At 43.4% G+C, this 23,737-nt stretch overlaps 1 protein-coding gene across 1 annotated transcript in view; it reads left to right on the forward strand.

The window, feature by feature from the left end:
* The first annotated feature begins 21,310 nt into the window (after window positions 1–21,310).
* Window positions 21,311–23,737, forward strand: part of LOC124744475 — a 178,103-nt gene continuing 175,676 nt past the window's right edge. The window contains exon 1 of the mRNA XM_047248929.1: window positions 21,311–21,565. Coding sequence (XP_047104885.1) covers window positions 21,311–21,565 — 255 coding nt within the window. The remainder of the gene's footprint in view (window positions 21,566–23,737) is intronic.

Consider the following 23,737-nt stretch of genomic DNA (forward strand, 5'->3'; position numbering starts at 1 on the left):
CAAATTGTTTCCATATTTCCAGATTTCCAGAAGGTTTTTGATGCCTTTTCTCACAAGGTGCTTCTAATCAAATTGCGTGTCTCTGGAATATGTTCTAAGTTGTGAGAAAGGTGACAGTTCGTAGTAATTGACGAAAAGGCATAGAGTAAAACTGAAACAATGTATGGCGTTCCCAGTGAAGTGTAATGGGAGACAACCAAAGCATTCCTTTTAGATCGTTTGCAAATGATGGCGTTATTTATCTTGTAATAAAACCTTCAGGAGACCTAAACCAATTGCAAAATACATCTGTGCTGTGTGAAAAGTGGAAGTTGACCTTAAATAATTAAAAGTGCAACTTCATCCACACGAGTATGAAATGGAATCAATTAAACTTCGGTTATTCGGCAAATCACAAAAATCTAACTGCTGACTGTTCAACCAAATCACAAGGGATAACAAATACGAAGAACGTAAGCTGAAACTATCATATAGATAACGTCGTGGGAAAGGCGAACCAAAGACAGCAGTTCATTGGCAGAGTACCTAGGAGATGTAGCAAACACAGTAAGGAGACTACCCACACTACGCTTGTCCATTCTCTCTTAGCAGCGTCTCCATGTCAGTGTGTTGAGAGATCTTCAATGAATACTAATCTTCCGCTGATAAAATATCTAGAACATAAAAAGTTTATCGCGAAATCATTTTCACAGCAATAAATTTATAAAATTTGCATCTTGCAGTCGCACAACAATTAAAAAACAGTAATGTATGTACTTTATGAGTATGTGTTTGCCTTTTTGCACCCAGTATAAAAATCACATTTAGGGGTGTCGCGAAAGTTTGGAACGTTCTTTGGTGTGCACAGAAGAAAAAATAAAGATTGCAATACACGGTGCTAGAGTAATGCTGTGCGGTATTGGACACTCGCCTGGTACGATACAAGAACACCGGCGTTTTATGTTAACGGGAAATAGGCAGGAGAGAGTGTCACGTGTATGATACGCAAGATGGAGTACCAATCATTAAAACAACCGCGTTTTTCTTTGCCTTGAAATCTTTCACAGAGTTTCGGTCACCAACGCTCTCCTTCGAATGCGAAAACATTACATTGGCTCCCGTCTACAGGAGGAGAAATGGGAGCTTCTACAGAAAGATTTGGGTGTTCATTTTTTTCACGTGTTATTCGAGAGAGAACTGTTGACAAATAGTCTGAAATTTATTCTATGTACAATCTGCCAAGCACTTAAGTGTGAAATACAGAATGGTGCTATAGATATAGGTGAACGTCGTAAACATTAGAGTTCTTCTCCGTTAAGTTTGCGGACGCTGAGATGTAGAATCTCCATTAGTGTGAGAAAGTTGCGTAACAAATTCCACAAAAAAGGGAACACTACCGAAAACTTCGAAGAAACAAATTGCCAGCGACAAACAGATCAATTTCTGGCGTCTCGTAATGACACACGTAGAGGTTCGACAGACCTCGAGGATTGCAGAGAGGACGTGGTATGTGGGCCCCACTGTGCACCGTTGCAGCTCATTACTACGTTTCTAATCATTGAGTACTTTCCCTCTCAGATTTCTGGGAACCTTCTAGCCCGATTCTTACTTCAGACTTATGTTTTCTTTTTATAATTCTATAACGGGATTGCAAAAGTGTGGAAGTGTGAAAAATGTTTTTTTTAATATACACTTGACGTGAACCGTGAAGCTGTTTTAAAATGGACTCCTCATTAACGTGATCCATTACGAACCATATAATTTATGAAACATCGGGAGCCAAATATTTTACATTGTTATTAGCAATCATACATGAAAGGCTACTTTGTGGCGCGTGAAGTTCTTCCACGGTGTCATAAAATGGGGAATCTCACAAACCGCCGAGAGATTTTATTTTGCACCGTGTCCATATGGTGGACATATCATTTGTCCTTTTTATATAAAATCCAATTTTATTTGAAGTTTTTTTTGCCGCTCTACAGCTCTTGGGTTTGTGGACACTGAAAACAGCAAATTAAATGTTAATGAACGTACAGCTTGGACACTCGCACACGTTGGATTTGTTCTTCCTGAAGACAAGTAAACGTCGCATGTACGGCGAAGGCGTTGTGTTGGCTGCTAAGTTTTTTACGGACCGCCTTATTCTTGTTCGTTACCGAAGACCTCTCTGGCTAAGTGGCCTATCAACGACAATAACAGGCCACCTCACAAAACTAATATCGGCGTGCGTCTGAAATGCCTAATGTGTTCTCCATCGAACAACAGTGTATTATTAAGTGAATATTGCTCCAAATGCGGGAAAGAGAAATGATGGTGATACTAGAGTTCTGTTCACAGGTGCTGTACTAGTATGAATAATCGATTTGTCTCGGAAATTTTCCAGCAAGCGATACAACTGCGGGAAAGCTGAGGGTATATTTGTCAGCCTCAAATGAAACATTTGCCTTTGCTCTAAAAGTGTCCCGGTCGTTTCTTCGAATCACCTGCGGTCCACGTGACTGGGAACAATGCCTTAAATAACGGAAGGGGCGGACAGTGTCTCTACAGCGCCGACGTGTCAGGACCGGAGCCAGCCGACGCAGAAGCATGAGAGGTACGTCACTAGTCTGGGCGCCTCAGAGTCGCCGCTTTCTGACCGAACCGAACAGGTCCCTGGGAGATGTAGCGTAAACTGCGCGGATCGTCGTTGCGGATTCGGCTTTCGTAAGGCACACGAGTAACGTTGATGACTTTCAATTTTGTAGCTACACTTACATTTCTGAGTCAAATGTTAGTTTCTATGTCCATTGCAGAGATATCTGAGGCCTAACCAGCCATACCTAATCTAAACATCAAATGTTAGTTTCTATGTCCATTGCAGAGATATCTGAGGCCTAACCAGCCATACCTAATCTAAACATCCACCGACAAAAGTAATGTTTGGTGCTATAAACTAAATTTTCATACATAAAGAGAAAACCAGTACTCGTGTTAAAAAGGATGGCAAACGTCTGTAACTATTATTTTCTTAGTATGAAAGCTTTCACGACCGAGATATTATTTTCTTCTTGGGACCAATAAAGGTTCAGATCTCTACACTTAACAAAATTCGGCAACGATCTTCATTGATTGTTCATGAATTTTGCCATACTCTAACTTTTCTTTCGTATTCTTCCCACAGATAAAGAGCAGGAGTACAGACTTGTGTACACTTCTCTGGATATTGTTAATAAATTAAGCTTATTTTCGCAGTTGCTGTGGTGTCGGGGAGTAAGAAGTAGCAGCATATTTTCAGTCTTGAAATACTACCTATAGGGTATTGGAATTTATTTAACCTTTCCCTATTTAGGTTTACATCATTTCCGTGGTAGTAATCAAGGACCAAACAAAACCTGTAACTATCCGTCCTGTTTATGTTCGTACGTGTTCCATATTTCCTGTCAGTACAATTCGACTCGCATTCAGTACGCGAGAGAATATTAATTTATAATTAGTGCAAGAATTCTACGAATACGGACATATTACTATCGACATATTATAATGCATTAACTCAACTTACTAGAAAGCCTCACATGCTTGTTTCAGTGTTCCATGTATGGAGCTTATAATAGGTTTTGTAACCCATTACTTTGGTTAAAAGCGCAATTGTAATGTTTAGAGGATGTTTGATTCTTCCGGCCGATTGAAGTGGGTACTTGCGACTTTCGCAGTTACGCGAAATTTGCGAATACATAATATCTCTTTTCCAGCGTGATCTTGTTGTTCTAGAGAACCTATATTGAACAACCTTACCATTCACGATGCTAATTGTTTCGTACTGGCAGCGTTCGGGAAAAGACTGAGTGCAGTCGTTGATCGTAAAAGTTTTCGGGTATGTATTCGTCTTCGTTCGGCTCTTACTGCTCTTTGCTACGGGAATCCTTAAAACGGCTTCCACTAGTTGTACGAAATGAATCGTTGGGTTGGAAGTAATGTTTAGAACAATTTAAGTTGGATAATGCGCAATTTATCTTTACATTAACACAGTTCTAAAAAATGTAGTTTCGAACAGATTATGAAAACACAAGACGTCAAAAGCTTGAAATAAAGGCCTCATGTAACTACTGAAATGTTTAATTTTCCATTTCGTTCAACAGTATAATTTAAAAAAATTCTTTAACCATTCTGTTAATTCTATTAATGTTACTACAAGAAATGTGAATTTTAATTATACATTCGAAATTAACGTTAACTGCAATTTTAACATTCGCAAATAACATTAAAGTTTAGGGATGTGATAAGACTTAACACGAGGAATGAACACGAACGATCACAAAGTATCCGTAAAAATTCGTCTGCAATGAGACCTTCCATTTGCGGAAGCACACACACAAACATATTTGCATAACAGGAAACAAAAATTATTGCACTACGCTTGTCTGTCCTCTTTTGGAGTACTGCTGCACTGTTTGTGTTCCTTACCAGATAGGATTAACCGAGTATATTCAGAAAGTTGGAAGAAGAGCAGGACGTTTTCTATTATCGTGAGATAAGGAAGAAAGTGTCACTGACATGATACAGGATTTGGGGTGGACATCACTGAAGCAAAGGCGCTTTACGTTGCAGCAGAATCTTCCCACAAAATTTCAATCACCAACTTTCTCTTCCGAATACGAATATATATTTTTGACGCCCACTTATACAGGGAGAAACGGTCATCATTATAAAATAAGGGAAATGAGAGCTCGCACGGAAAGAAATAGGTGGTCGTTTTTTTCCTCGCGCTGTTCGTGATTGGAATAATAGAGAATTATTGTGAAGGTGGTTCGATGAAACCTCGTCCAGGCACTTAAGTGTGATTTTCAGAGTACCCATGTGAATGTAGATATAGACAGATGTGCATCTCGTTATGTAAATTTTACGGAATGCACGGATTTTGGTGTCGCGTGTAGTCGCTAATACGGGGTTGTTTGTAAATAATAGCCCAGTTTTGTAGAGTGGTACGCGTACAACCACTCATCGTCAATGAATGAAACTGTTATTGCTTAAGCAGCCAATGAATGGAATTAATAAAGCACTGCTGTTAAAAGTCATTGGTAGCACTCTGCAAATGACTGTGGTAAATTGTGTATTTTTTGTACTTAACTATTTTGCAAGAAACTTCGTTCCACGTATAGCCTGGCTCGTAATATTATCTTTTTCTAAAAGAAGATGAAGGTTTTCCTTTATTTTTTCGATCTCCTGAAAAACTTGTCGTGTGAGCTAATTCATGAATTTTTCCAGACTGTAGTTTGCAACATTCTACAGCACTTACCTAAGAATCACTACCAAGCAATATATCATATGCATCCGAAACGATGTAGTGTTATAATACATCTATAGAAACATATCCTGCTTTTAATGCAAGAAATATCACTTATCAGGCATGCACATAATAACTGTATGGTTTATCCACACATTCGGTTGAACCCGTAAATGATGGCGCAGTTGTATTTGGTTCTTTTTGGTACCCAAGAATAATGTTTACGATATCTTGTAGTTCTCATTTCTGTGCATCACCAATCCTCTAAACACATGAATCGGTACCTTCTTAGTCCTGAACCTTCTAGAAAGAGTGTGTTTGTTTATTAAGAGTTCATTTAATAAGTATACATCTTCAGTATCTCACTGAAGCAAAAACACGAGAAGTAGCCTTAAAAAATGGTTCAAATGGCTCTGAGCACTATGGGACTTAACTTCTGAGGTCATCAGTCCCCTAGAACTTAGAACTACTTAAACATAACTAACCTAAAGACATCACACACATCCATGCCCGAGGCAGGATTCGCACTTACGACCGTAGCGGTCGCGCGGTTCCAGACTGTAACGCCTAGAACCGCTCGGCCACATCGGCCGGCAGAAGTAGCCTTCTCTGAGGTCTTTTACAACAAACATTAGTACCATAAGTCAAAACTAAAATATGCATATACAAAAGAAGGAACACAAACGCAAAAGAAATTACTAGCCTAATAAAAGGAAATCAAGAATGAAGTCCTGTCTGGGACGGGTTTTTGACACTCGTACCACTTCATGTCACAGCATCTTCCCTGATTTTATTTCCATCGATCGATCTATTTCCTTTCTGTTTGTTTAATTTCTTTCTTCAAGGAATTTCAAGTGCGCAAGTTGTCATGTATGCCTTAGGGTTTCTTATAACCATGCAGAGACTTATCGTCTTGTGTAAGCAAATGTATCTAAGACGATTTTAAAACTTTTTTTGAAGCGGTAGAAGTTAGTTTACCAAGAAGGTACCTTAAAGGGATAATCATGTCATCATTTGCGGCTATCGATAAATATTTTTCACAGCGTATGTTTCTTTTGATTCTTTGTGTATATATCAACCCAGCATGTAAAGTCGAAATGCACCAAGTGTGCGCTGATACGAAACTTCCTGAAAGATTAAAACTGTGAGTCAGTCAGGTGCACAGTTCTAATCTGCCAGGAAGTTTCATAGCAGTGCAGGCTCCGCTGATGAGTGTACAATTCATTCCGGAAACATCTCCTAGGCCGTGGCTAACCCACGTCTCCACAACATCCGATCTTATAGGGTACTAGCTCTGCACGTTTTGCTGGAGAACCTCTGTGAAGTATGGGAGGTAGGAGACGAAACACTGTGGCAGTACAACGGACAGAAGAGTTCGTGAGTCGTCCTTGGGTAGCTCAGTCCGTAGAGTACTTATCCTCGAAAGGCAGTGGTCACGAGTTCGAGTTACGGTCCGACATACAGTTTTAATCTACGAGGACGTTTCTTTGTCACATTTTTTAAAATTTTCATAAGATATTAAGTGGACTCTAAACCGTAATATCAAATACAATTTGATTATAGAAAATGCCTCCTCGAACAAGGAATATAAATTGAACGATTTTTGAACTTACGCATCGTTTCACCATCTTTGTCTCTGTTTTCTCGTATTTCTATGCAAAGAAAAAGTACTAGATTTCCATTCAAAGATCTTAACCAATCTCTGTTAAACATTGGGATGTTATTGGGATGTTATTACAGACTTCTTTCGAACTTAATATTATCTTTATTAAAGTTGTAGTTCCATACTGATTCTTAAAGATCTTCTTACTTTATGAATTCGAGAGGGCTGTATAGGTTTCAGAGCATTTAAGCCACATTTTGTTGCGATCTTCATAGTATAAGTCGATTATACATCCAAAGAGATGTACTACGCAATTGAGTGAAATGAAAATATGGGCTAGAATATCTTCCTCGTAGTTTTATTGTGTCTGATGATTGAGATCGGTTACCAACGGGTTAAAAGATGCATGACACTTATTAGTCTCTTTACTCAATAAGAACGTGTTCCACAAATCGTGTGCTGGATTTACATCAAACAGTGTTTCGAAATTTTGGCCGCGCGGGGTAGCCACGGAATCTATGGCGTCTTGTTACGGTCCGTGCGGCTCTCCCCGTCGGAGGTTTGAATCCTCCCTCGGGCTCGGGTGCGTGTTGTCGTCTTTAGCTTAAGTTAGATTAAGTAGTGTGTAAGCTTAGGGACCGATGACTTCAGTAGTTTGATCTCATAAGACCTTACCACAAATTAAAAAAACAAAATCGAAATTGTTCTTAGACATGGTTAATCTTAGACTGAGAGTAACACAGTTCTAAGGACAACTTACGAAAATTTTGATAATTTCAATCCTAATTCCTTATTGACTGCACAATTCTTATGCATTTATGAGAATGATCGTCTCTGGTTTTACTGTACTGGAATCCTGGAAAAGCATGACACCATCGAGGGATGTTTCAAAGTTTGCCAGAGCACATGTTTAGGCGAGTGCAAGGAGACTTCATTTAGGTCATGTACTCTTAGTTCTCTGCACTGAGAACTTCGAAAATTGTTTGCTCCCTATAACTCAAAAATGTCCATTTTGCGGTGTTAGCTGTATTGCAAATAAGCAAATACAGACCTACAGCGTGTGATTCTATTCGAATATGACTTAGGTTCTCTTACAACCATGTAAGCACTTAATATCTCATGTAAACAAAGGTATCTAAGACTATTTTAAAACTTTTTGTAAACAACAAAAGTTAATTTACCAAGAACGCTTATCAAAACCCTGCAATCACACTAGCGTATTATCATATGCTTGGACGAATGTACCATTTTCCATTTAACACTAGCAAATAACTTTGAAACAATAGAAGTACTTTGATGGCGGAAAGGTATGTGCAAACTGTGAAGGCGTTTGTGATCAGGATAAAATGACTTAAATTTCTAAGATTAGTCAGCCTCATAAATTTACCAGACAGTACCTTTTATTTAAAGTAATCTTTACGTCTTCATTCATCACTTACTGTCTTACGGTATTTCTGTTACCTCTGTAGCATAGAATATACCCGATAATCTGTTTTAGAAAGCATACCATTACCATTTTACCATTTATAATCCCGCAAATGTCGTCGCACTGAGGAGTACCTTTTTTGTTAATGATTTTGATCATACTTCTGTACTATTTTCTCCTCTTTCACTTCTTCAGATTGCTTTCTACAGGCCCACTACAGCAAATGGAAACGAGAATCTATTGTTCAGTACAGACAGCGTATACAGGGTGGTCCATTGATAGTGACCGGGTCAAATATCTCACGAAATAAGCATAAAACGAAGAAACTACAAAGTACGAAACTCGTCTAGCTTGAAGGGGGAATCCAGATGGCGCTATGGTTGGTCCGCTAGATGGCGCTGCCATAGGTCAAACGGATATCAACTGCGTTTTTTTAAAATAGGAACCCCCATTTTTATTACATATTTGTGTAGTACGTAAAGAAATATGAATGTTTTAGTTGGACCACTTTTTTCGCTTTGTGACAGATGGCGCTGTAATTGTCACAAACGTATAAGTACGTGGTATCACGCAACATTCCACCAGTGAGGACGGTATTTGCTTCGAGATACATTACCCGTGTTAAAATGGACCGTTTACCAATAGCGGAAAAGGTCGATATCGTGTTGATGTATGGATATTGTGATCAAAATGCCCAATGGGCGTGTGCTATGTATGCTGCTCGGTAACCTGGACGTCATCATCCAAGTGTCCGGGCCGTTCGCCGGATAGTTACGTTATTTAAGGAAACAGGAGGTGTTCAGGCACATGTGAAACGTCAACCACGACCTGCAACAAATGATGATGCCCAAGTAGGTGTTTCAGCTGCTGTCGCGTCTTATCAGACAAATTGCGCGAGCATCGGGAATCTCAAAAACGTCGGTGTTGAGAATGTTACATCAACATCGATTGCACCCTTGCCATATTTCTGTGCACCAGGAATTGCATGTCGACGACTTTGAACGTTGTGTACAGTTCTACCACTGGGCACAAGAGACATTACAGGACGGTGACCGAGTTTCTGCACGCGTTCTATTTAGCGACGAAGCGTCATTCACCAGCAGCGGTAACGTAAACAGGCATAATATGCACTATTGGGCAACGGAAAATCCACGATGGCTCCGACAAGTGGAACATTAGGGACCTTGGCGGGTTAATGTATGGTTAGGCATTATGGAAGGAAGGATAATTGTTCCCCATTTTATCGATGGCAATCTAAATGGTGCAATGTATGCTGATTTCATACGTAATATTCTACCGATGTTACTACAAGGTGTTTCACTGCATGACAGAATGGCGATGTACTTCCAACATGATGGATGTCCGGCACATAGCTCGCGTGCGGTGGAAGCGGTATTGAATAGCATATTTGATGACAGGTGGATTGGTCGTCGAAGCACCATACCATGGCCCGCACGTTCACCAGATCTGACGTCCCCGGATTTCTTTCCGTGGGGAAAGTTGAAGGATATTTGCTATCGTGATCTACCGACAACGCATGACATCATGCATTGTCAACGCATGTGCGAACATTACGGAAGGCGAACTACTCGCTGTTGAGAGGAATGTCGTTACACGTATTGCCAAATGGATTGAGGTTGACGGACATCATTTTGAGCATTTATTGCATTAATGTGGTATTTGCAGGTAATCACACTGTAACAGCATGCGTTCTTAGACATGATAAGTTCACAAAGGTAAATGTATCACATTGGAAGAACCGAAATAAAATGCTCAAACGTACCTACGTTCTGTATTTTAATTTAAAAAACCTACCTGTTACCAACTCTTCGTCTAAAATGGTGAGTGATATGTATGTGACTATTACAGCGCCATCTATCACAAAGCGAAAAAACTGGTCCAACTGAAACATTCATATCTTTACGTACTACACGAATATGTAATAAAAAATAGGGGTTCCTATTTTAAAAAACGCAGTTGATATCCGTTTGCCCTATGGCAGCGCCATCTAGCGGGCAAACCATAGTGCCATCTGGTTTCCCCCTCCAAGCTAGACAAGTTTCGTTCTCTGTAGTTTTTTCGTTTGACGCTTATTTCGTGAGATATTTGGCCTGGTCACGATCAATGGACCACCCTATATTAGCAAGGCGCAAGGTCAATATATCTGCTACAATTTGAAACTACACTGTTTCATTGGCCAACAAGATCTTGTTGCACTACATGTTTATGGGTTATTTATTATTTATTACGACGAATTACTTCATGTGTTACCTGCACTCTAGAACAGTACAGAAATCATATCAAAAAGAATATATACACTCCTGGAAATGGAAAAAAGAACACATTGACACCGGTGTGTCAGACCCACCATACTTGCTCCGGACACTGCGAGAGGGCTGTACAAGCAATGATCACACGCACGGCACAGCGGACACACCAGGAACCGCGGTGTTGGCCGTCGAATGGCGCTAGCTGCGCAGCATTTGTGCACCGCCGCCGTCAGTGTCAGCCAGTTTGCCGTGGCATACGGAGCTCCATCGCAGTCTTTAACACTGGTAGCATGCCGCGACAGCGTGGACGTGAACCGTATGTGCAGTTGACGGACTTTGAGCGAGGGCGTATAGTGGGCATGCGGGAGGCCGGGTGGACGTACCGCCGAATTGCTCAACACGTGGGGCGTGAGGTCTCCACAGTACATCGATGTTGTTGCCAGTGGTCGGCGGAAGGTGCACGTGCCCGTCGACCTGGGACCGGACCGCAGCGACGCACGGATGCACGCCAAGACCGTAGGATCCTACGCAGTGCCGTAGGGGACCGCACCGCCACTTCCCAGCAAATCAGGGACACTGTTGCTTCTGGGGTATCGGCGAGGACCATTCGCAACCGTCTCCATGAAGCTGGGCTACGGCCCCGCACACCGTTAGGCCGTCTTCCGCTCACGCCCCAACATCGTGCAGCCCGCCTCCAGTGGTGTCGCGACAGGCGTGAATGGAGGGACGAATGGAGACGTGTCGTCTTCAGCGATGAGAGTCGCTTCTGCCTTGGTGCCAATGATGGTCGTATGCGTGTTTGGCGCCGTGCAGGTGAGCGCCACAATCAGGACTGCATACGACCGAGGCACACAGGGCCAACACCCGGCATCATGGTGTGGGGAGCGATCTCCTACACCGGCCGTACATCACTGGTGATCGTCGAGGGGACACTGAATAGTGCACGGTACATCCAAACCGTCATCGAACCCATCGTTCTACAATTCCTAGACCGGCAAGGGAACTTGCTGTTCCAACAGGACAATGCACGTCCGCATGTATCCCGTGCCACCCAATGTGCTCTAGAAGGTGTAAGTCAACTACCCTGGCCAGCAAGATCTCCGGATCTGTCCCCCATTGAGCATGTTTGGGACTGGATGAAGCGTCGTCTCACGCGGTCTGCACGTCCAGCACGAACGCTGGTCCAACTGAGGCGCCAGGTGGAAATGGCATGGCAAGCCGTTCCACAGGACTACATCCAGCATCTCTACGATCGTCTCCATGGGAGAATAGCAGCCTGCATTGCTGCGAAAGGTGGATATACACTGTACTGGTGCCGACATTGTGCATGCTCTGTTGCCTGTGTCTACGTGTCTGTGGTTCTGTCAGTGTGATCACGTGATGTATCTGACCCCAGGAATGTGTCAATAAAGTTTCCCCTTCCTGGGACAATGAATTCACGATGTTCTTATTTCAATTTCCAGGAGTGTAGATTCATAGTTGATTCTATAACTGTTATTTATAGTTCTGTTTGCCGTGGTTTATAAACAGTGGTGATATATTTGAGAAGAAAAATAAAGAAGAGTGAAAGGAACGTCTTGTAGAGCGTCCAGCCACCGACGCAGGAACGTCAAGCTCTGTATCCCTGGACGGCATGTATTACGTATAGACTATACGCTCGTAACACCTCATGCTGGACGGCTACAGAATCTGAGAACTAATGGAGTCTCTGTTTCGAGCAGAGACACGATTCTAGGTTACCACATGTTTACGTGTGCTTTTGGTGTATATTCATCGAGAACAATCTGAAGCTAATTATTGTCGTGCACACGTTTTACACATTCTTTATGCGTACAACACCCAGACACGAAATTTATTTTTAATTTTCCTTTGTATACAGTGAGATTGTTGTGTTAGTTCGCGCCAAATAGCAAATGAATCTGGCATGAGACAGAGTAGTGTTGTTCATGTTCTGCATCGCCATAACTATTATCCTTACCATATCAGTCTCCACTGGTATGGATCGTATGCGTCGCACTGAATTCTGCTGATGAGCTCAACTTCAGATTCAGAGGGATGGCACATTTATTAATTTGATGTTATTTACTGACGAGGCTATATTCACGAACCATGGAAATATTAATTTGCATAGCATGCACTATTGGGCAACTGAAAATCCATGTTGGCTGCGGCAAGTGGCACTCCAAAAACCGTGGTCAGTAAATGTATGGTGTGGGATTCTGGAGGCCAGAATTATAGGTCAAGTATTTCATCGAAGGAAATTTTAATGGTAAGAAGTACACCACATTCCTGCAAGAAACTGTTATTGGAAGAAATACCTTTAGGAACAAGTAACAGAATTTGATATCAACACGATGGGTATCTGGCACATTTTTCGCTGATGGCTAGAAATGAGTTAAAGAGACAATACCCAGAACGTTGAACTGAACCTGGAGAAGATGAGTCGCGGCCGGCTCGTTCGCCAGACTTAACGCCTCTGGATTTTTTTCTTGTGGGGATTCGTAAAAGACATTGTTTATAAAGACGTTCCAACTACACCTGTTGATATGCGAGAGAGAATTGTCAGAGCATGTGCTTCGATAAATGCCGATATTATAAGGAATACCACCCAATCCATGATTATCCCATTTAAAAAACAAATTTGAACTTCATATCTCTGCAGCGACCCCACCTAGCAATAAAAAACCAACGTCATATTATGGCCCCCGTTGTCCCATGCAACTTTTGTCCCACAAACCTTTCAGCTCCTGTCATACTTTCGGAGTTATTCTTGGTGGCAATAGTTAGTTACTCACCCTGTATATTGTAAGTGTAGTGTTCCTTGTCATCAAGGATTCCTGTGCGTGCGTTTGATTTACTACAGTTGCCTGAGTAGTCTATGCCCGACGATGTGCAAAACTTGTCGACCAAAGTAACTTTCACACGGCGTGTCACTGTCAAATAACGTAGCTCGATGAACAACTACTACGGCACAGAACAGGAAGAAGTGGAAGAAATGCGCAGTTATACGACCAGAAATGTCACTTTTATTCGAAGTCAATAATTACACTGAAGCCATCGCATTTTAAGATGGTCCCCTGGACGTTACAAACGGCGGGCTATCGTTCGTAATTGGTTGTGTAATCACCACGGGCGTCAATGTACACCTTGCAACGTGCCGCCATGCTGGTCACAAAGTTGGTAATGAGATTTTTGGATAGTTTTGCTTTCTTTCACCAGTGCGGCTGACAACTTCTGGACGTCCGTTTGTGCATTTGGACGTGGTGCAGTACGTCTCTCCAATCCCTGAACGCGATACGCTCGCCGTCAGCGTTATTGTGACAGTGTACTCCCTCACCACGGGCACAGTTTGAGGGGTGCATCTCGCGGTGATGCCATTTTCATGGATGGCAGTGTGCGACCGTATGGCACAGCGCAGGTGGAGGAGCTCTTGAAACGAGATGATATTTGGCCAACAGATTAGCCTGCTGTTTCCCCTAACTTAAATACGGTCCACCACGGGTGGGATGTGTTGGGGAGAATCGTATCGCAGCACGTCCGCAAATGTTATTGTTAGATTTAAGTGTTTTCGTCAAGTTGATTTAAAGTCTTTAGTTTCTTCTTCCTCTGTCTCTCATATAAGAATGGTTATTGGTGGCTTAATAACCATGAATTGATGAGGTTGTAACGACCAGCCATAAGCTGTGATCCACGCCTGTGGAAGAATGGAACAGCCTATCACGAGAACTGCTTTCCAACCCTGTGACCAGCATGGGACGCGTTACAGAGTGTTGACTGCAGACTGTCGTGGTCACACACTCTATTAAGAACAGTGTCCCGCCTTTCATAATGCCCAGGGGACCATCATAAAGCGCTGTGACCTCATAGCAATTATTGTCTTTGAATAAAAACGCCATTTCTGTCCGTCTCATTACGTATTTCTCCAGTACTGCACTATACTGTAACAGTTGTTTCTGTGTATGGTCCAAATTCCATCAAGGGAAGTTATTTAGTAGTTAAACATGATGCGAAAGTTACTTTAGTCCTTACGTTGTACACACGAGTCTATATTCTTGTTGGCACGACAGCTTTTACTATTAGTGTGGTCGACAAGAGAATGTAACCTTTTTTTAATTATTGGTCGTTCTTTCCAAAATCTGTTCCTTTTTTCTGTGCCAGCGGAATTCTCACTTGAAGTGCCTACACTGAATTCAAGTGAAGTTACGAGTCTTGTTTTCTCTGTCTGTATGACTGGGTGTTGTGTGATGTCCTTAGGTTAGTTAGGTTTAAGTAGTTCTAAGTTCTAGGGGACTGATGACCATAGATGTTAAGTCCCATAGTGCTCAGAGCCATTTGAACAATTTTCTCTGTCTGTATCATCATTTCCTTCTCTATTTTTCGTACTATATTCCTAATATATAATCTGGACCAGTATTAAGTTCCGTTCAATCGATGCTGTCTCGTACTGTCTTTCATGTTGTGGGATGTGACAGTGGAAAAGTGTGTGTTCTAGAGACCAGTTTTCTCCGCATAATCACTCATACACTCCTGGAAATGGAAAAAAGAACACATTGACACCGGTGTGTCAGACCCACCATACTTGCTCCGGACACTGCGAGAGGGCTGTACAAGCAATGATCACACGCACGGCACAGCGGACACACCAGGAACCGCGGTGTTGGCCGTCGAATGGCGCTAGCTGCGCAGCATTTGTGCACCGCCGCCGTCAGTGTCAGCCAGTTTGCCGTGGCATACGGAGCTCCATCGCAGTCTTTAACACTGGTAGCATGCCGCGACAGCGTGGACGTGAACCGTATGTGCAGTTGACGGACTTTGAGCGAGGGCGTATAGTGGGCATGCGGGAGGCTGGGTGGACGTACCGCCGAATTGCTCAACACGTGGGGCGTGAGGTCTCCACAGTACATCGATGTTGTTGCCAGTGGTCGGCGGAAGGTGCACGTGCCCGTCGACCTGGGACCGGACCGCAGCGACGCACGGATGCACGCCAAGACCGTAGGATCCTACGCAGTGCCGTAGGGGACCGCACCGCCACTTCCCAGCAAATTAGGGACACTGTTGCTCCTGGGGTATCGGCGAGGACCATTCGCAACCGTCTCCATGAAGCTGGGCTACGGCCCCCACACCGTTAGGCCGTCTTCCGCTCACGCCCCAACATCGTGCAGCCCGCCTCCAGTGGTGTCGCGACAGGCGTGAATGGAGGGACGAATGGAGACGTGACGTCTTCAGCGATGAGAGTCGCTTCTTCCTTGGTGCCAATGATGGTCGTATGCGTGTTTGGCGCCGTGCAGGTGAGCGCCACAATCAGGACTGCATACGACCGAGGCACACAGGGCCAACACCCGGCATCATGGTGTGGGGAGCGATCTCCTACACTGGCCGTACACCACTGGTGATCTTCGAGGGGACACTGAATAGTGCACGGTACATCCAAACCGTCATCGAACCCATCGTTCTACCATTCCTAGACCGACAAGGGAACTTGCTGTTCCAACAGGACAATGCACGTCCGCATGTATCCCGTGCCACCCAACGTGCTCTAGAAGGTGTAAGTCAACTACCCTGGCCAGCAAGATCTCCGGATCTGTCCCCCATTGAGCATGTTTGGGACTGGATGAAGCGTCGTCTCACGCGGTCTGCACGTCCAGCACGAACGCTGGTCCAACTGTGGCGCCAGGTGGAAATGGCATGGCAAGCCGTTCCACAGGACTACATCCAGCATCTCTACGATCGTCTCCATGGGAGAATAGCAGCCTGCATTGCTGCGAAAGGTGGATATACACTGTACTAGTGCCGACATTGTGCATGGTCTGTTGCCTGTGTCTATGTGCCTGTGGTTCTGTCAGTGTGATCATGTGATGTATCTGACCCCAGGAATGTGTCAATAAAGTTTCCCCTTCCTGGGACAATGAATTCACGGTGTTCTTATTTCAATTTCCAGGAGTGTATTTTCAACAGAGGTTCGTGGAGTACAGATTCGTCATGCATATTGTATAAGTTAAAACATTCTGCTATTTGTGAAAAGGGCCATCATTGCCTCACTTCATATCTCTAGAATAGAGAGCCAGAATTTGTTCTCCAGTATCAATAGACAAGGAAGAGATTCCAATACGAACAAGTGAAGTGAGAAGCACCACGGGTTCCTGTTCTGTGACCACCGCTTTTCTCGATATACATATATATATATATATATATATATATATATACATATATATATATATATATATATATATATATATATATATATATCACTGGCCATTAACTATTGTAACCATTGAAACTGCTACACCACGAAGATGACGTGCTACAGACGCGAAATTTAACCGACAGGAAGAAGATGCTGTGATAGCTTTTCAGAGCATTCACACAAGGTTGGTGCCGGTGGCGAAATCTACAACGTGCTGATATGACAAAGTTTCCAACCGATTTCTCATACACAAGCAGCAGTTGACCGGACTTGCTTGGTGAAACGTTGTTGTGACGCCTCGTATAAGGCTCTGAGCACTATCGTACTTAACATCTACGGTCATCAGTCCCCTAGAACTTAGAACTACTTAAACCTAACTAACCTAAGGACATCACACAACACCCAGTCATCACGAGGCAGAGAAAGTCCCTGACCCCGCCGGGAATCGAACCCGGGAACCCGGGCGTGGAAGCGAGAACGCTACCGCACGACCACGAGCTGCGGACCTCGTGTAAGGAGGAGAAATGCGTACCATCGCGTTTCCGACTTTCATAAACATTGGATTGTAGCCTATCGCGATTGCGTTTTATCGTATCACGACATTGCTGCTCACGTTGGTCGAGATCCAATGACTGTTAGTAGAATATAGAATCGGTGGGTTCAGGAGGGTAATATGGAACGCCGTGCTGGATCCCAACGGCCTCGTATCACTACCAGTCGAGATGACAGACATCGTATCCGCATGGCTGTAACGGATCGTGCAGCCACGTCTCGATCCCTGAGTCAACAGACGGGGACGTTTGCACGACAACAACCATCTGCACGAACAGTTCGACGACATTTGCAGCAGCATGCACTATGAGCTCGGAGACCATGGCTGCAGCTACCCTTCACGCTGCATCACAGACAGGAGCGGCTGCGATGGTGTACTCAACGACAAACCTGGGTGCACGAATGGCAAAACGTGTTATTTTCGGATGAATCCAGGTTCTGTTTACAGCATCATGAAGGTCGCATCCGTGTTTGGCGACATCCTGGTGAACGCACATTCGAAGCGTGTATTCGTCATCGCCATACTGGCATATCACCCGGCGTGATGGTATGGGGTGCCATTGGTTACACATCTCGGTCACCTCTTGTTCGCGTTGACGCCACTGTGAACAGTGGACGTTACATTTCAGATGTGTTACGACCCGTGGCTCTACCCTTCATTCGATCCCTGCGAAATCCTACATTTCAGCAGGATAATGCGCGACCGCATGTTGCAGGTCCTGTACGGGAATTTCTGGATACAGAAAATGTTCGACTGCTGCCCTGGCCAGCACATTCTCCAGATCTCTCACCAATTGAAACGTCTGGTCAATGGTGGCCGAGCAACTGGCTCGTCACAATACACCAGTCACTACTCTTGATGGACTGTGGTATCGTGTTGAAGCTGCATGGGCAGCTGACCTGTACTCGCCATCCGACCTCTGTTTGACTCAATGCCCAGGCGTAACAAGGCCGTTATTACGGCCAGAGGTGGTTGTTCTGGGTACTTATTTCTCAGGATTAATGCACACAAACTGCGTGAAAATGTAACCACATGTCAGTTCTAGTATAATATATTTGTCCAGTGAATACCCGTTTATCATCTGCGTTTCTCCTTGGTGTAGCAATTTTAATGGCCAGTAGTATATATGACACAAATTGGTTCACTTTGTGGACGACATAGATTTTATTGTGAAAGATGTGGAAGGTACTGTAAATGATGTAATTAATAGTGCAATTAGCAGCATCAATAAGTAGCTGTCAGAGAAGGAATTGAAACCTAATTGAAATCAAAAGCAATGGAAACATTTTCTGAAACTGAACTCTTGTTAAATAGAAATTTTACTGTGTGAAGCTGCTGAAGCAGTGAGTAAAATCTATCTTCATAAATTCTTAGGATTGAGGCTAACTGGAAGGCTTTCATAGAAGTTTCACTTTCAACATCAAGCGCAGAAAGATAATGCTGCTACCTTCTCAATAATGCCGATCTCCAATGTTTCTGATAATGAAACAGGAAGGCTTGTTCACTTTGCTTATGATCACCCTATTAGCTCGTACGGTATTGTATTCTGCGACATCTCTTGGCACACACCAAGAATATTCTCAGTCAAGACACGAGCGGTCAGACTGATCTCCGGTATAAGTTTACGAACTTCGCGTACGTCGTTTTTCAGGTGTCTAACTTCGTCGACCCTTACATACACTCCATCGAGGGATTTGTTGTTGATAATATTGATTCAGTGAGAAGAAACATTCAAAATGTGAACACCAGGCGTAAAAAGAATGTGCACTTGAATAAGACTTACTTAAGCAGTGTACAGAAATGTGAGCACAGTTCACCAATTTTTCGGTTTCTATATACTTTCAGCAGAACTGAAAAAACTCAAATCCAAGACAAAAATCAGTGCTCTTTAGACTACACTGCTTGACAGCTGTTAAGAAACAGCGATTTTGTTGGACAAGAATAGTTACAGGCTTTCATGATCGACATGTTGGGCAGAACATACGTAAAAGAGGTGGAATGGTATATTTATAACGAGAAATGGTACAAATTTCACCACAAGGGAAAGCAGGATAACAGACATAAATAATGTAGGTAATGGTCGATATCGGAATCTCAGTAAGGAATACGCCCTCCTTGGGCACTATGATACAGTTTCCACATACGAGGCTGTTGAGGGGACCTTGGGTGATATTGCGCCACTCGTCTCTCAAGGCGATTATCGGTACTAGCACTGTACGTGGAGAGGGTGCGCGCTGAGAAACTCGTCTGCCAAAAGTGTCCCAGGCTTGTTCTACACGGTTTAGGTCCGAGCAGTACTCAGGCTATTCCACACGTTCAGTACCTTCACTTTCCCGTGTGTGCCAGACCTGAGCGACCTGTATGGGAAAAGTATTGTCGTACATAAATAAGAAGTCAGGACCTACTGCACCCCTAAACAGACGGACGTGATCCAGAATAATCGTCGGCCGTAGTGGCCGTGCGGTTCTAGGCGCTACAGTCTGGAGCCGAACGACCGCTACGGTCTCAGGTTCGAATCCTGCCTCGGGCGTGGATGTGTGTGATGTTCTTAGGTTAGTTAGGTTTACTTAGTTCTAAGTTCTAGGCAACTGATGACGTTAGAAGTTAAGTCGCATAGTGCTCAGAGCCATTTGAACCATTTGAACCAGAATAATCTCCCTGTAGTAATGCTGCAACGGTACCTTGCGGCCGGCCGGGGTGGCCGAGTGGTTCCAGGCGCTACAGTATGGAACCGCGCGACCGCTACGATCGCAGGTTCGAATTCTGCCTCGGGCGTGGATGTGTGTGATGTCCTTAGGTTAGTTAAGTTTAAGTAGTTCTAGGTTCTAGGGGACTGATGACCTCAGAAGTTAAGTCCCATAGCGCTCAGAGCCACTTGAAACATTTTTTTGGTACCTTGCGCAAAGGTATGCAGTTGTGTTCGGCGATCGTGCAAAATACCTGCCCACACCATAGCTACCAAGTTACACGGATGACGTTCAGAAACATTCTGTAATGTATAGCGTGAACCCCCTCTTTCTCCACACTAACTGGTAGCCAGAATTACCTGTCACAGTGGAGCGGAATTCATCGGAGAACACTACTCTGGACCACTGTTGTTGTCCCAAAGCAACATTCTCCCTTCACCAATGAACTCTTTCTTCATGATATCATAATTGAACTGGCATCCATTTAACAGACCACCAAGTGTACGTACCAGACTGATTCAATCGTCGCGAAATGGTTCTGGAAGAGACGCTTCTACTGATACAGGTTTCAGGGTCTGCAGCGATCTGCCTAGGAGTGAGATATCTGTTTCTTTTCCCGTTATGGATGTGTTTCGATCCTCTTGCGGTATGGCGGTCGGTCTACGACCACCGGTGTGGTTTCGCTTAGCATTTCCATCTTCGCGAGATGATACGTTTGGACGCACTCATTACTATGGCCGCAGTAGTGTGACCTCGACCGGCTTCGACCCGTCGAACTGGTCGTCCAGGTTCCTAAGCACTGAAATGATGCCTTATAGGCATGTTATCACACCAGATGGAACGTCGCAGTAATCGGTTCCACATCAACCTTCGACAAGCACGGTACTGCACGATTTGTCCAATGCACATACAGCATTCATGCATAGGATCCGCTGCAGTTAACACATCACGCGTTCAACATTTCCTTTTACTATCCTTGGTCGGTTGTTCCGTAGCAGCTATGAGTTTTTATCTATCAATTAGCAGGTGTTTCTTAGCAGAAACAGTTGTTATTTGGCAATTGTCAATCAGTATATGTACCGACACGCTTCGCGACCCTGTAGCATGGTCTCCAGAACCTGATAATCAAGTAAATAACTACATAAGTAAAGAGTCGTGGACAATCCGTAAATGGATCATGCCCTGACTGTGCTCAACATGTCTCTTTGAAGCCTAACAATCCTGTTGACAAAGAAGAAGAGACTTTACAAACTGTTGTAAAATTGCTTATTGCATGTAATCTGCCGCTGCGCAGTCTTTCAGACATTCTTTGTACTTGACGTCTGGGCCTCCCACAGCAGGAACCAGAATGGAGCCCCCCTCGGCGGACAGCGACCCGCTGGTGGTCCCTGGAGCCACTCTGCGCCGTCTGATGGGTCTGTGGCGGCCTCAAGGCCGGGTCGCACGCCGCCTCAACGGACTGCTCGCCGGCTTCATTATTGCCACCCTCGCTTTTCTGCCCGCCTGTGTGGCTCTCAAGCTGTACGTGGACCCTCCGGAAGAGCTTGAGCGGATCACACTCTGCAGCCTGGCCACTTCTATCTGCATCGGATTTCTCTTCAAGGTAACCCTTACAAGCCACTCTTCATTTTTGAGAGCGACAATATGACTTTTTCCATTTAGTTAAAATATTACGGGTGGTCTCGAAGTTAAGCCTATTTTATAATTATGTTGGAGTTTCTAAAACAGCTCATCTATGAATTAAGTAAAATTTCATTTACTTCCTGCATCAGACACTCACACACATACACACACACACACACACACACACACACACACACACACACACACACACACACACAATCACATACATACACCTACATACCGACATACAGAGAGAGGTAGAGAGGGAGAGAGCATAGGACACCTCTAAATTACTGTTTTTGTCACGTTTTAAACTGTGATTAACCTAACTTCGTATAGTGAAGAAAACTGTCTGGCTGATCATTGGTATAAAAAAAAGCGAGTCAGTCAAAAGATATCTGCTTATCTTTTTGCAACTGAGACATGATGAATCTTTGTCAGAAACAAAGGCTCAAGCATACAGCACTTTGGAACATAACTTAAAGTAGACTTATATCTATACTAAACAATGTAGTACCAAGATAAAAACAAATAGAAGACATATTCCGGAAGTAGAACGAGCGTTTAATTTAGTAACTATTTTGTCAGCTTATCTTAGGCCTAAGGTGCCCGAAACAAGGAAACACACACATCAACAAAATTCTCGCATCCCGTTTAAGTGAGACAACATTTAAACGTGAGTCTGAAGTGGGAAATATGTAAGGGTTGCAAATAAAGAGCAAGGTAAATAACCAATAACAGTGGGGACTATGGTTATGAGATGTGCAGGCAGACAACAAATCCCCATGTAAAGAAGAGGCAGCCGAGGAAACAATACAAGGACATGAATGAACAATTTTTGTATCTTCAAGAGAACTAAATTGTAAACTGTTAGTGTAAATGTTTTAAGTGATCAAAAAAGAGAATCTTTAACAAAAACCAATAAGTAATCACATTTTACAGTACCTGTATGAATCAGGTAAATCATAGATTTTTCTATTTGTTCTTGAGTCTTTCCAGATTCTATTTAGACAGACTAAAATTGACTGACAGAGGAACGTAAGACTATTCCCAAATATATTTTTGTAAATAGTATACTAATTGTGAAACACTCTTTCGGAGAATATAATATAAATAGCTTAAATACTATACGAAAAGAATGTTACAGACACAACGAGTTCCTTGTTTGAGTGTAACATTGACTGGAGAGAACCAAAATTAGACTTATTTGTCATGATGGTAAGATTGCCTAGGCAAATCGATGGCTGGGAAGCTAGTGATAAGTACTTTCGTCAAGGTGTCCGGCAACAATCTACGTCTTCATCTACGTCTGGACTCCGTAAGCCACCGTACGATAAGTGGCATGGGGTGCATTCCAATAGAACGTGCCTTCCTCCAACACCCTTCCTGTCCTATTCGGGGATGGTACGCGAGAAGAAAGACTTTTTGCATCTTTCTGTATGAGCCAGAATTTCTCTTATTTTAGCGTAATGGTCAGTACACGTGGTGTATATTCTAAGGAGTTATATTTTTCTTGACTCGTGTTTGAACGCTCTCTGCGTCGCACAACGACTTTTACACTAACGTGTTCCAACTGCACTTCGTTCTTGCGCTGTCCAAATAAACCCATGACGAGTTGTGCATTTTTTTTGACTGCTTTCTGTATCTTACGTTAATCCAATCTGGTGACTTTCCCAGACCACGAAAGAATATTCAAGAATTGATCGAACGACGTTGGGCAAGCGGCCTCTATTATGCTTGAGCTATATTTACTTAGAATTCTTCTAACAACTCTATTCTGGCATCTGCCTGCCCCAACTTTACGTTTATATGGTCCCTCCGTCTAAAGCCGCGACGGTCGGATAGTATAAAATACTTGGAGACTTTCACTGATACCAGTGACGATTGCGTAGTCAAACGTTTTCGGACCTTTTCGCCTATTTACAAGCACAGCAATAACATTCAATCGTGTTACAGGTGTCACACCTTGCACTAGACCGTGAACTTCTGTACGCGTTTCTTAATTGATATTGGCCTCACCACTATTTGGCTATCTACAACTACACCTATAGTCCACAAGACTACTTACCGTGTGTGGCAGAGGGAATTTCGTGCACCACAGGCAGTGATGCGACAACATACTGGTTTTTACGGTCGAATAGGCAATCGATAG

This window comes from Schistocerca piceifrons, chromosome 1 (genome assembly GCF_021461385.2).
Source record: "Schistocerca piceifrons isolate TAMUIC-IGC-003096 chromosome 1, iqSchPice1.1, whole genome shotgun sequence".
NCBI classification, from domain to species: Eukaryota; Metazoa; Arthropoda; class Insecta; order Orthoptera; family Acrididae; genus Schistocerca; species Schistocerca piceifrons.